General features: G+C 48.3%; 1 protein-coding gene across 1 annotated transcript in view; it reads right to left on the bottom strand.

Moving 5' to 3' along the window:
• Positions 1 to 2,826: 2,826 nt before the first annotated feature.
• The window catches only part of RNF121 (ring finger protein 121), a gene marked incomplete at its 3' end in the record, with an annotated part of 84,944 nt that continues 73,386 nt past the window's right edge, over positions 2,827 to 14,384 (bottom strand). The window contains exons 7-9 of the mRNA XM_084248520.1: positions 5,606 to 5,739; positions 4,883 to 4,984; positions 2,827 to 2,947 (exon numbers count right to left, since the gene is read on the bottom strand). Of these exons, the coding sequence (XP_084104646.1) occupies positions 2,827 to 2,947; positions 4,883 to 4,984; positions 5,606 to 5,739 (357 nt within the window). The remainder of the gene's footprint in view (positions 2,948 to 4,882; positions 4,985 to 5,605; positions 5,740 to 14,384) is intronic.

Genomic DNA, 14,384 nt, shown 5'->3' with positions numbered 1-14,384 from the left:
GCCCCTTCCCACTGCTTCACCTTCACTTTTATTCTAGCCAGGGAATTCAGAGCTTGAGCTTTTGTGGAGCCAGTAGTCATGCCCTCCCCCTCCCCCCAATTTAATGCTGGACGGGGCTCTGCTGTCAGCCCAGGGCCATGCAGTGTGAACCAGTGAGAGTCTCATAGTGCAGTTCGTCCATCTCAGCCAAGGGTCAGGACTTCGAGGGCCCCTTCTGCTAGGCCTGCTCCTTCACACTCGCCCTGATACTCAAGGGGACAGCTTTCTTAGGCACTAGAGACCCCAAGCTGGGTCACTGACCATTTCAGGCTCAACTGCATCAACAGCCCATCCACGTTCTGATCCTGCTCAGCTCCTTACTCTCCGCATCCATCAGCCCAGCACCCACCCTCCCCCCTGCAAACCCTTCTCGCGTCTTCACCCCAGCCCCTCGGCTGAGCGACGAGCCTGGGTTCAAGCCTAGGACCAGAAGTCCAGACTCTCCCTACCTGGGCCTCCCAAGTTGCCCATGAAGAACGCTCCTGCTTCGAATTCCTCCTTTTCTGGAGGCACCTGGAGAACTGGTCCTGGGAGGAGGAAAGGGCACTTCCCAGGGCAGAGGGAGAAAGGCCGCTTAGTGGCCAAAAGAGCAAAAGACTTACCTCACCTGCTGGTTTGGTCCTGATGGGACAAATGGAGCTGGGCGGTGGCAGGGCCGGGACGAGGGTTAAGGCAAGCGAGCACCTGGGGCAACACTGAACGTGCTGTCAGAGGCGCACACGTGCGTGAAGGCAGGCGGTCAGGCCCGGTGAGCCAACCTGAAGGACGGGGCCTGAGGGCCTCACAGCTGTGATGTCTGTGAGGAGGAGGATGGGAGTATGACGACAGCCAGGGAGGCCGGGAGATGGAACAGGGTTTGGAGAAGGTTCGGGCCGTCATCTGCTGTGCCTCTGTGTGTGTGTCAAAATCACTCACAGTCCCAATTCTAGATGTACACGAGAGTTACGTCCTTTTCTCCAGGGCTCTAGCTGACATTTTCCTCCTGCCTCAGTTCCTAAGTTGCACGCTACAGAGGAATGGTCAGGCGGTGAGACCAACCCAAGAGACACCTGGGGCTGGGGTGAGGAGGGGAGGGAGAGTCGGGGCACTGGGAGATGGTGGGACCCAGGACTGCTGAAGGCTGAAGAGCGTGCCTTGGACGGCCTGGCCTCGGTTTCTCACGCAAGCCTGACATGGCCACTGGGGATGAAAGTAAAAGGGTGAAACCCAAACGCTCTGGTCAGTCCCCCTTCCACCCTCGAGAGGGCGCGCGGGCACGAGCAGTGCGCGACCACAGAAGGTGCAGCTGGGTAAGAGAAGACGAAGTGCCAAGTGGTCCATGGAAGGGAGGAGGGCAGCCGGGCACTGACCTCCGACGGTAAGATCTGAAAGGGGCCCAGAGATGCCCCAGAACAGGAGCCAGGCACCCCACCACCCCAGCCCCAGCTCTCAAATGGGAGCAGCAAAAGGCAGCAAAGGCGAGGGAGCCCGGCGACCCCAGGGAGAAAAGTGGGAGAAGAAAAGCAAGATGGATGTTCAGCTTTCCAACCCAGCTCATGGAGCTTTATTCAAAACAGAGTGACAAGATCTTGCTGACTCGTGCTGCCTCTGAAGGGGCGGCCCAGCCGGCAGATTCCCTCGGGAGCCCGTGCTGAACGCCAGTGCCTGCCTCCCACTTCCTTCAAAATTCCCGGGAGCGGAGCTGGAGCTACTCCCAATTTTAGATGTCAACGACAGGTACTTCCTCTTCGCCGGGGCTCTAGCTGACATTTTCCTCCCGCCTCAGTTCCTTTTCAGAATCCCCTTCTCACCTGGGCCTCGCCCTCTTCTCCCGCCCGCCCCACCTCTCCAGTTGCCAGGCCCAGGCCAGGCTCACGAGCCCCGGGGCTGACAGAGGGATATTCCCCGGGGGAAGTCCTCTGCCAGCCTCGCGGGCACGCTGACCACAGGGCTTACATCTGTCACAGGCTCTGCCGCCCGCACACACGCACGCACGCTCGCCCGGGCTTTCAGGGAAGGAAGGGAGTGGCAGAGCAACCTTTGGCACATGTCACTACTTCCTCGCCCAAGGAACAGCTTGCGCAATCCCTGCTTGAAGCAGTCCCTGCAGCCCGGCTATGCATGGACGGCCCCTGTGCTCGGCCGAGCACAGCCCTGCTTGGGGGCAGGTTATCATGCTGCTGCAGCGTCTGGTTGCCCCCCCACCCCAAATAAATCTTCGATGAGTTCTGAGGCCCCAGGGCTTCCCTTGCTGGAAAAGTCACAAGGTTTTACTTGCTTCAACCCGCCGATCCGCGCCGGAACAGGGGAGAGAGTTGCTGTCCCCCAGGTCCCAGGCGGGGTGGGGGGGGCTACGCCTCAGCGCTCTTCTGTGGCACCGGCCAGAGCTCTTTGGCTCTTCCACACTGAGGGTCCCTGGCTTGAGCCCCATGGAGGGAAGGAAAGGGGACGGGGGAGCTGAAGCTCCCAGTCAGAGGTGAGAGGACGCCTTTAACCCCAAAACATGGTTCTGCCGCCGCCTGCCCAAGCAGCGAGGGTGAGGCCTGGGGGAGTTAGAGCAAATCCTATGCTCCACAATAAAAAAGGTTTTTAGAGATATTCATCAAAATAATTTTCTTTTAAAAAGCCCCACTGCTGACAGCTCCACTGGCTGGCTCTCCATCACGTCCCTCCCCAGTCTGGACACAGTCGGGGGAAGGGGTCCTGAGTGGCCCAAGCGCCCCTTGAGTCTTTCCCACCCAGGAGGTCTTAGAACGCAGGGAGGAGAGTGCCCTGAGGTCCGTGGCGGGTGGATGCTCTTCTTCCTGACTATTCCAAGCCCAGGATATAGTTGATGCCTTGCACCAGGCCAATGATGACAGGCTGCCAGGCCACTAAGTATCGAAGCCAATCCAGCAGTTGTCCATACATGACGTGAGGCCTCTCCCAGCTGACAGGGTGTTAAAGAAAAGACACTATGTGTTTAAGCTGCTAAGGACCGTCTGGGGAGTGGTAACAGCGCAGGCCCACACTTTCCAGCTGCTCCACAGAGATCAGCCCGTAAAGGAAGCCCATGAAGAACGCTAGTGGTCCCGGAACTAGCCCTGAGGAACTAAGCAAGCAACCCTACAGGAGTCAGCGCCCCTGCTCAGGGGCTGTGGGAACACGCTGGGAATGCAGAGTTCCCCGGCTATGTCCACCCAGCCTCTGTGGTGACCTCTCGTGGAAGGCCTAAACCCAGAGTATGTGGGGAGGAGGTGGAGGGGACTGGTACAGGGGACTGGACAGTCATGGAGAGAGGGCGAGAGGTGAAACTTTGCTCTCCATGACCAACATGCAAGGGGGCGTCCTATAAAACCTTCTCTAAGGTGGGGCAGCCTGTGGGAGAACAGAGTCTGAGGCTCTGTCTGCCTGATGATGCCAGAGGGAGGCTGGAGCGGGATCAGGTAACCCTGAAGGCTCTTCTAAAGTCCAAAATGGAAAGCTTTTTAGGTTAAGAAATGGGTTAAATCTAGGACAGAAGCACAAGGGAGTAGGGAGCAAGAGACTGGACATAGGGATGACCCCTGGCAAAGGCTCTGAGGAACCCCTAGCCAGAGGCATTAAGTAGCAGGCCCTACTGAGGCCAAGGAGCCCTGCAGATGAGCTCCCTTCCTTCACTTTACAGCTAAATGCTGGGCAAGACAGCTGGAGGCAGGGAGGTGGGGAGGTGGAGACTGGGAATTCAGTCTATAGGGAGACACAGGCTGAATCTCAAGAGACTCTGTGGGGACCCTCACACCCAAAATCAGCCAGTCCCTGAGAACTAAGGCAGCCCCAAGCCTCAGTCTGGCCCTGGAGTTACTTAACTGTCCCTGAACTAGCCCTGAGGAACCAAGCAAGCAACCTTAAAAGAGTCAGCGTCCCCTGCTCGGGGGAACATGCTGGGACTGCAGAGCACCCCACAGAGCCCAGCTGTGTCCAGGGATAGGAAGCCCTGGAGCAGAATGAAAGGGCAGTTGAAAAAGGAGAGGGGAGAAAGCTGGGTGCCTGATCTCAGGGGGATCTAAAGGCGGAACCAGAAAAGTGGTCAGGTACTTTCTAACAGTCAGGAGGAATGGGGGGTGAGGGCACAGTGGTGAGGGCAGCAGGGTAGGAAGTGACAGCGCAGAGGAGCATAGGTCCTGTGTTGGAGAGGTGAAGAGAGGGAGTCCCGCAGCCACACCTGCTCTGGCACAGCACTGGTCTCCAGCCTGCACATCACAGGTGGCATCACCCATTCGCAATGGAACCTTGAACAAGTTATTCAACTTCTAAACCATTTCGTCTGTAAAAGGGTAATTACCGGGGCCTCCCTGGTGGCGCAAGGGGTTAAGCACTGCACTATGAAGCAATCCGCAGCCTCTGCAGCACAAGTTCTATCCCCGGCCGGCCAGGGAGCTACCCACATGGCGCAGCAGACCTCTCCTGACTCGCCACTGCTCCCCTCAGCAGTGTATTTCGGTCAGTCTGCCTGTTCTGTTCCCCACTCTGTCTCTGGTGAATCCTCTCACCCCCCCACACCTCAGGCCTGTACCCCAGCTCTTGTATACATAAACAAATCTAAAATAAATAAATAAATAAAGGGTAATTACCCAGGTCATAAATCTGCCAGAGGATCAAAAAAGATAATCCCAGTAAAGCACTGAATGCAGTGCTAGCCACACAGTAAGCGGAGCCGCTATTACTACCAATTTACCCTCGAGAGTTCTGGAACCATGATGGGAAGCTGAGCCGTGAGTCCTCTCTTCTGCTCTAGGCCCAACTTCCCAGACCAGAAGCCAAACAGAATGGTAGACCTGGGCCACGAGCCAGGTGGGAAGGAGGGGCCAATTTCTCCCCAACCAGAAACCAAACAAAAGGATACGGATTGCTGAACATCCTCTTGAGATCTACCTTCTCTTTACAGTAGGGACACGTCTGCTTCTTTCCCACAATGCACCAGCCTCGAATGCAGAACTCATGGAACCTGAGCATTTTGGTCAAGGAAATGGCAGACAGGATGGGGTTCAGCCCCGGGTAGTTGTCAAGGTGCGAGTTAGAAGTGATATTCAGGGGGATTTGATCCTGAAACAGGGATCGTTAGAGGATGCTCCTCCCCTGTGGCCGATCCACTCCTGGGGCAGCAGTGCAGCTGCAGGCTCCTTTCCTATCCAGCTGGTCCAGCGGTCTGGAAATGAGTTCCCTTCCCTTTACTTTCCAGCTAAGTGCTGGCTGGAGAGGGAGCTGGGAATTCAGCTCCGGGGAAGCACATGTTGAACCTCACGATCTCTCCTGAACTACACCCTGAAGACGAGGGTCTTAAATGGGACGAGTGAGCGCCTCCTGCGCGGGAACGGCAGGCACATGCTGGGAACACAGTGCCCACAAATATGCACACACACATGTGGCTCCTATCTGTTGGAAAGGGCGTGGGAAGCTGCAGCTTCCACCCCTTGGTGTTGGCGTCCCCAACAGGGAACATCCCCCAAATGTCTGCCCTGAACTGACTGTCCAACAGGCAAAGGTCTGCACAGCTGGCCAGGGTCACGAGCACCCCTTCCCTCCCTGACTGCTGCGCAAGCGAGGTCCAGGTGCGCGGGCAGGATACACATGGTTGCAGGACAGCCTATATGTGTTCTCGATGATGCCCTCTTCACTGACGTCCACAAAGATCTGCTGCCCACACACGGCACACACACTGTCCGAGAGGTGTTTGGTAGGCATGCCCGACTCACTGTAGAACTGGGAGGAGAGGAAAGATGTGAGAATCGGGCAAAATGGGAAGGTAGGAGAGCCGCCCGCTGGAGAGGCGGCAAAGTGGCAGGGGCAGCAGGACCGGAGAGCATCTTTCACATGCTAATAAATCAGCCTTGTCTTTGCTGGGTGAAAGGTGAGAACCGCTCAGCCCAGAGAGAGGTTAGGAACCAAGATGCAGACCTGAAAGCCAGGCTGGGTCGGCACCATAGGTGAGGGGATGGGAGGAGGAGGGATAGGGATGAGGAGCTGCAGGGAGAGCCACTCTGTGGCCAGACTACAGTTCCATGGCGGTGGGCGGCCTTCCTTCGACAAATTCAGAACAGTGAACTACCCCGTGCACTGCTGGAAAGGCCATTCTCAAACACTTCCGACAACAGCAAAGGAGGTTCAATTCTGTTGGACAGTTTCATGTCTCAGACTACCACAATCTTTAACTCATTAATTTCACTTCAAGAATTATGAAATAAGTAGCAGGTCACAAAGCTTCATGCAAAGATATTCATTTAAACATTATTTGTAATTGAAGAGAAGAGTCTGTAATTCCTCAAGAAGTCAAGCTCAGAATTACCACATGGCACAGCAAGTTCCTTCCTAGGTATATAAGTCCCCCCCCCCCAAGGAAAACCAGACTAAACGCACATTTGCACACCAACCCCCATAGCAGTATTACTCGCCACAGACAAAATGTGAAAACAAACCAAGTCAACAGATTAATGGAGACACAACACGTGGCACATCCATACAATGAAATACAATTATTATTAATTCCTAAAAAGTTGACATGTGTCATTTTTTTACTAAGTGAAATAAGTCACTTAGTAAAGTGAAATAAGTCAAACAGAAAGGGACAAGTGTTATGATTCCATTTATACAAAATATCAAGGCTAGGAAAACTGAGAGAGAGAGGCTGGAGACAACTTGGGGCTGAGTGAGGAGTCACTGTCCAAAGGGCTCAGAATTTCTGTTTGGGGGGATGAAAAATTTTGGAAATAGTGATGACAGTTGCATAACACCATGAATGAAAGTAACGCACCAAATTGTGTACTTAAAAACAACTATGATGGTATATTCGGTGTTACATATATTAGACAACAGAAAAAATATTTAAAAAGCAAAGAAATGGAAATAACCATGAGTGACCAACAACAGAACAATATCTAAATCAATTACAGCGCACACACAAGGGGCTCACGCTGCAGCCACTCAGCTGAAGCTTGAGATATAACGATGTCAAAAGCAGGGCACAAAAATCAAGTGGTGCCACATGTAAAGACAAGTACAAATCTATACTAAGAAAACAGAGCAGGAAATATATCAGAATGGTCACACCAGTGATGTTTTAGTAGTAGGATCATAGATGATTGCTTTATTTTTTAAGATTTTTTTTTTTTAATGCATACAAGAGCTGAGGTACAGGCCAGAGGCGTGGGGGGTGAAAGGATTCACCAGAGAGAGTGGGGAACCGAACAGGCAGACTGACCAAAGTACACTGCTGAGGGGGGCAGCGGGCGAGTCAGGAAAGGCCTGCTGCGCCATGGCTGCTCAGGCTGCGGACAGCTTCACAGGTTGCATGATCAGGGAGACCCCAGATTGCTTTTCTTTAATGTACTTTTCTGTACTCAATTTTTCCTTGATGAATGTATATTACTTTTTTTTTTAATTTTTTATTTTATTTATTTATACAAGCACTGGGTATAGTCAGAAGCGCGGGTGGGTGAGAGAATTCACCAGAGCCAGAGCGGGGAGCAGAGCAGGCAGAAGGACGGAAGCACACTGCTGAGGGGAGCAGCGGGCGGCAGGAGAGGTCTTTGCGCCATGTGGGACCCTCCCTCAGGTGGCCAGGGAGCAGCCGGGGATCAAACCGGTGCTGCAGAGGCTGCAGGCAGCTTCACAGCCCAGCGCTCAACCGCTGCGCCACCAGGGGAGGCCCAAATGTATATTACTTTTAAATATTATTTACTACCACAGTTAATTACAATGAATAATCAATTCCGTGCTCCAAGAAGAAATTCCAAGTTTTTTTTTAAAGATTTATTTATGCATATAAGAACTGGGGTACAGGTCAAAGGTGTGTGTGGGGGTGGGGCGTGAGAGGACTCACCAGAGACAGAGTGGGAAACAGAACAGGCAGAATGACTGAAATACACTGCTGAGGGGAGCAGCGGGCGAGCCAGGAGAGGTCTGCTGCACCATTGCACACTTTCCCTATGGTTTACTGTTAAGTAGCTACATTACATTTCCCTCTTAACCCAAGGGAAAGGACTTGAAATTCATTTGTTAAAACTCTCTATGACCTAATTTTTTACATTGTCCTAATAATTATAGTAAGACACATAATATAAAATCTTAACTATTATTAAATGTACATACAGTTCAGTAGTATTAACTATATATATTCATTGTTATGCAACTAATCTCAGAACCTTCACATCTTGCAAAACTATGTAATACATTTTTATTATTTTTAAAAATTTTTATGTATTTTTTACATCATTGTTCCTTTTTCAAGATTAATTTATTTATGCACACAAGAGCTGGGGTACAGGCCAGAGGTGTGGGGGGTGAGAGGATTCACCAGAGACAGAGTGGGGAACAGAACAGGCAGGCTGACTGAAATACACTGCTGAGGGGAGCAGCGGGCGAGGCAGGAGAGGTCTGCTGCGCCATGTGGGTAGCTCCCTGGCTGGGGACTGAACTCGTGCTGCATTGGCTGCGGTAAGCTTCATAGGCTGCGTCTTAACCCCTTGCGCCACCTGGGAGGCCCCCATCATTGTTCATTTTTGTACTATGCTTGATTTCTCCTCTCAGGTGTAATCTCCATGACTTTCCACCACCAAGTCACCCATGAAGTGTCACCATAGTCTCTTGTGCTCTTCCCTCCCCTGTTTTGAACCCTCTCCTTCCCCTGCTGAATAGCTCTGATTTATAGTTTGCCTGCTAGTTTTTTTTCCTGATCCCTTGTATAAAGGTCTCCCCATGTTTTCTCCTATAAGTGAAACCATCCAATATTTTTTTCCTTCTGATGTATTTCATTGAGCTTAATCCCTTTCAGCTTCAAATGGCATGAGTTTATCTTTTTTGATCTCAGAGTAATATTCCATTGTGTATACACACCACATCTTTGTGATCCAGTCATCTGTTTTGGGGCATTTAAGTGGTTTCCATATCTTAGCTATTGTAACCAGCTATTGTAAACAGTGCTGTAATGAACACTGGGGTGCAGGTTTCCTTTCAAATTAATGTTTTTGTAACCTCTGGGTAGATTTCTAGGAGTGAATTGCTGGGTCACATGGTAGCTCCACTTTTAGTAGTTTGAGGGTCCTCCACACAGCTTTCCATAGTGAATGGACCAGTTTGCATTCCCTCCAGCAATGTAGGAGAGTTTTTCTCCACATCCTCGCTAACATTTGTTGTTGCCAGTTTTTTTTAATTTGGGCCATTCTCACTGGTGTAAGGTGGTATCTTATTATGGGTTTGATGAGCATTTTCCTGATTATAAGTGACATTGAACATTTTTTCATACACCTGTTGGCCATTTGCATTTCCTCTCTGAAGAAGTGTCCTTTTAGCTCTTCTGCCCACTTTTTTTTTTTTACCAGATTGTTTGTTTTTGTTGAATCGTGTGAGCGCTTTGTAGATATTTGAAATCAGTCTCTTATCAGTTGCAGGGAGTACAAATATAGTATAACACACTTTTTAAAGCCTTCTGAATTTTTTTATTACAATTCTATCTGTACCTGCCTTCTTGCCAAACTGTCTCAAGGGACTCAGCAGAGTGCTCTTACTGTCTCAGAATATCAGAGCAGTATTCTCAATGGAGAAATCAAAGTCCAGAAAAAGAAAGAAAAAAATTGGGGCTAGAACCCATATCCTCTGACTCTTACCTTTGCTGAACGCTGCAGAAAGAGCAGCTATTACTTGTGAAGGCCAGTTACTCAAAAGGTTTTGATCTGCTTGTCAAGAGTACAAAGGCAGTGGGAAAGGGTCAAGTGGAAGTCAGAGGAGACAGGACCAGATCCATGGGAATCCACTAACTGCACTGCTCTCCGTAGCTGGGATCTTAGAATGTTAATGCTGAGGGTGGGGAAGCCTCTGAGAAACACCTCTCCAAAGTTCAATAGGCTGATGGCTCTGAAATGTGCCTGATTTAGAGCTTCTAGGCACATCAACAGAACAAAGAGTGATCTGAACCAGTTCTGTTCTGACATGAGTGCCCAGACTATCATGCAGCACAGGAACAGAGCCACAGTACTGGCAGTACAGCAAGAGGAGGAGAAACGCTCTACCTCAAGAGAGGAGAGCTCTGAGGAAGCGCTTCCTCTTAGACATCCCAGAGTTCTGCGCTAGGACACTGGAGCAAAGGATGAAGAATCAAAAGGAACTTAGATGAAGTTATGACATTAGAAGGGAATCCAGAAAAGTGTATGTTAAGTTTCTAGATTTCTCCCCATCAGTCTAATGTGACAACAGGTAGGAAGGGCCAAGTCCCACAGAGTCTCCACAAAGTCATCAGGTAAGCCTGTCAGGTCATGAAGACCCCAGCAATCCCACCATTCCCAGAAACCACACAGGAGGAAAGTACTGGGAGGCACTGAGGCTGAGTTGGGTAAAGTATGGGAGGCTGATTTCAGTTGAACCTCATGTATCTGATCCTCAGTGAACAGGGGCCCAAGAGACCTTATGATTTCTCAGGATTAGAAGATTAGACTGACCTAATTTTATTCCATTGTCACTATCTTGCTGCCCTTGAAAAAGCCAAACTTAAACAACCCATCTAAATGCTTCCTTCCTTCCATCAAAGGATTATGGGCAGCTACTGGACTAAGTCCTTGGAACAGAATGCTAGAAAAACACAGACTTGGCCTCTTTCCTCATGAAACCTACAGGGAAGAGAATACTGAACAGGATGGCTACTGTGCCAGGTTGAAGTATTAATATTTTTCAAAAATTACTGAAACAACAGGAATTCATTTAGAGACCATTTCTGTGCTATAAGAAATAAAAGCACTGCAGTTGTAGAATGAGATAGAATCAGGACAACCTGGATTGACTAGCATCAAAAATGAGGTGATATTTACCGTTTGTCAAGAATATGTCAAGGCCCTCACAGTGGCGCAGCAGGTTGAGCGCAGCGCTGTGAAGCTGTCCACAGACTCTGCAGCGCGGGTTTGGTTCCCGGCCAGCCAGGGAGATTCCCATATGGCGTGGCAGACCTTTCCTGTCTCCCCTCAGCAGTGTATTTCAGTCAATCTACCTGTTCTGCTCTGTCTCTGGTGAATTCTCTCACCCTCCCGCACCTCTGGCCTGTACCCCAGCTCTTGTATAAAAATAAATAAATCTTTAAAAAAAAAAGAAGCTTGGAGATCGACGCCCCCTGTTCAACTCAAGAAATGAAACTGCCATTATCTCCCATTAGTGGAGTGTAGACATACTTTTAAGTCACATGGGAAAGTTGTGAAGTTGAAAAAATCTCCAAAATTATAATAAAATTATAAATTTATATAAAAATAAACTTTCAAAGATGATGTCTAGTGTGTGCTCTCCACTCTATGGCATAATATTTCTATCTGTAGGGACTACAAGAAAGAACTTTGGAGGGAAAAGTCATTAGTTTTGAAAATGAAGCATATCTACCAATGGCAGAAAATGAAGCTAGACAAATCTGTAGTGACATTAGGCAGAAGTGGCCAAAGACACAGCAGTGTTCCACAGTCGTGGCTTATGAGTTCTGCGTCAGAAGCAAGCATGCCCGCTGCAATGTCCTAAGCCCAGCGGGTGCAATCCTCAAAACTATGGGCTCATGGAAGAAAGAAATTAATCATCATCATCTTAGAAAAGAAACAAAGAATGCTTTCAGGCAACCAATGATTGAATCACTTTTTTATATTGTCAAAATTTTAATTTGATAAACTTTTATCTTTGATCACATTTTGATTTTTCTTCTCCGGAAGTTAAGATAGTTTCACTGAAGCACAATCTTTTATATTACAGCAGTGGGACAAAGAGAGGGGGAGAAAAGCAAAATAAGTTGTTTAGGAAGAGGACTTACACAGGAGCTAGAGATAGAGGGAAGGTGTTGGAGGAGAAATGGGTGAATAATTTAAATGTGAGGAAAGATGCCTATGATAGATCCATTATCCCATGACTAAGATCTAAGTGAAACTCGGACTCACAGAGGTGTAGCTGCCTCCTCACTGACTTCAACAGTGTCAGAGACAGCCTGCTCTCTCCTCCCTGTCACCATGTCAAGTAATGTCAGTGTTATCAGAAACGCATTATGGGATTGTTGGCAGAATTAGAAGGTATAACGTTAGCTAGACTTTAGAATTTCTATTTAAAAATAAGCAGAACACAAGATTATAAAAGTTAGAACAATGTTTACACAAAAACTAATTATCATAAAGGCAAGAAAGAACAGTGCAATGACAGGAGATCCTAACTAAGCTGAGGCATCTGAGGAAGTGACATTCTAAGCTGAGAAAGTGGAATGAAATGAAGGCAGCAGCAGAGGAAAGCGGCAGGAAGGAGCTTTCTGTACTTGAGAAACTGAGAGGAACCTAATGTGGCTAGAGAGATGTGAGGAAAGCAGTTAAGATCTCAACGGCCACGCAGGATTTTGGAATTGAATGGGAAGTCATCTTAGACTTTCCTAAGGAGTGGCATGATCCGCCTTAAATTTAGAAAATATCAGTCATCTGTGTGAAAAATGGATTGGTGATAAGGCCAAAGTGAATTCAGAGACAATGGCAGTTGTTTAAAAGCAATAGATAGAAGCCTGTGCTAAGGTGATGGTGCAAACTAAGCTGATGGTAGGAAAAACTGAGAAACTGGACAGACTGGTGATGGCAAATAGCTAAATAGTAAAAGTCTGGAGCTCAAAAAAAGGAGTTTTGGATTAGAGGTCTGGAAGTTATGCAAAAAGGGAAATACCTAGGTGATGAGCAGAGAAGATTCTTAGGTTTGAACTCAGAGGAACAGTAACATTTAAGAGAAATAAAATTAGCAATGGAGAGAAGTATCAGAGAGACAAAAAGATACCTGGGTAAGGTAATGTCACATAAAGCCAAGGAGGAAAAGCTTCTTAAGAAGGAAAGCATTAATGACTCCTGAGATCTGAATTAGTCCCCCAGAATTAGTGATAGAGTCACCGGAGACCTAAGTCAGAGCCATTTCAGTTGAGGCTAGATGAGAATGGGCTGAAGGGTGAGTGACAGGTGGTTCAAAGGACACAGGCACTTTCTCTTAAGTCCAGCGGCAAATGGCAAGAAATAGGTCAGTAGATAGAGGAGAAAGTGAGACAAAGAAAGGAGGTTTTTAAAAAAGAATGTTGAAAAAGTGAATGGGAAGAGCCCTTTAGAGAGAAACAGTGACAGGGGGAAGAGTCAACAGCACACAGGGTTCCTGAGCCGGCGAGAAGGTGTGGAGCCCAGAGGACAGGGCCGGTCCGTGCGGAGAAAGGACGCTCACCCGACTCGGACTGGAGGCAAGGGGAGGAAAATCTGTAAATACAGTGTCAGGAAAATGGGAATTTGTTTGGTTTCTAGTTTCTCAAGTAACTAGAATGAAGGGACAGGGAGAAGGAGTGTGAGAGATTTGAGAGTGGAGAAGGTCTGAGATTACTCAAAGTGGGAGTAAGCGCTCCAAGTGAACATAGTGAAAACAAGAACGCTACCACCCCGAGTCTCACACAGCTCAGGAGTTTGCAGCCAATAGGTGTTCAGTTCCTTTCCACACTAGAGAACAGCACAGAAAACTTGTGCCAGGAAAGCCTTGAGAGCTTGTCTAGTCCAATCCTCTCTCGACAAGCGAAGGGGCTGGTGCCCAAGGGAGGAGAGAGACCTGGTAGCACGAGGCCAGAGACCTGGTAGCAGAACCGAGCTGGTATTTAGGCAACTGAAGAAGATGACTTCATAAATATTATTGAAACTAAAAAAAACACCCTTGTCTCAGGGTTAAAGAAAAATGTATGCCACAGAGTGGACTGAGATGCCTTCAGACAACAGATGGCATCAAGAGACAAACTGGTATATACTAGTGATATATAATTTGTTGGTTCTATGTCTTGCTCTGTGTGTTGGTGTGATGAGACACAAAGACAAATCTTATAGGTGCTCTGTGCTCCAGGTGATTAGACAGAAAATGTGTAATTTTATGTTTAGCAGTACTGTAGAGCAGGCACTTAATAAACAGCAGCCATCATCATCATCATCTACTAGGGCCAGGACACTCTGCAAAGTGCTTTACATTAATCCAATTGTCCTTACAATCCTGTAAGTCCAGTAGCATTATTACAGCTAAGAAAAACAGACCAGAGAGGTAAAGTAACTCGTCAGAAAATAGGCTTATTTCACAATCCACCCTACGACCCCATTCCAACATAACTTCTGGGTGTGAATGGAAACTATACCGACTGGCTGTCACAAGCCTATGACCTCACAGTGAGCAGCTGGAAAAAACAGACGTCATCCAAGGTTCCTTTGACTCAACTTACAGCTATTTTAATTCAGATTACAAATTTCTCCATGTGAGCAAAACAAAGAGCTGTTCTACACTAACAGAGTAGTACACAATAGTGAAAAAGAATTGAGAAAGTTTATTCATAAATTACAAAAGCTCATGGCTTCATTTCT

Source organism: Talpa europaea (assembly GCF_964194135.1).
Source record: "Talpa europaea genome assembly, chromosome: 1".
Taxonomy (NCBI): Eukaryota; Metazoa; Chordata; class Mammalia; order Eulipotyphla; family Talpidae; genus Talpa; species Talpa europaea.
The sequence above is the reverse complement of the archived record's forward strand: the minus strand, read 5'-3'. Positions and strand labels throughout refer to the sequence as shown.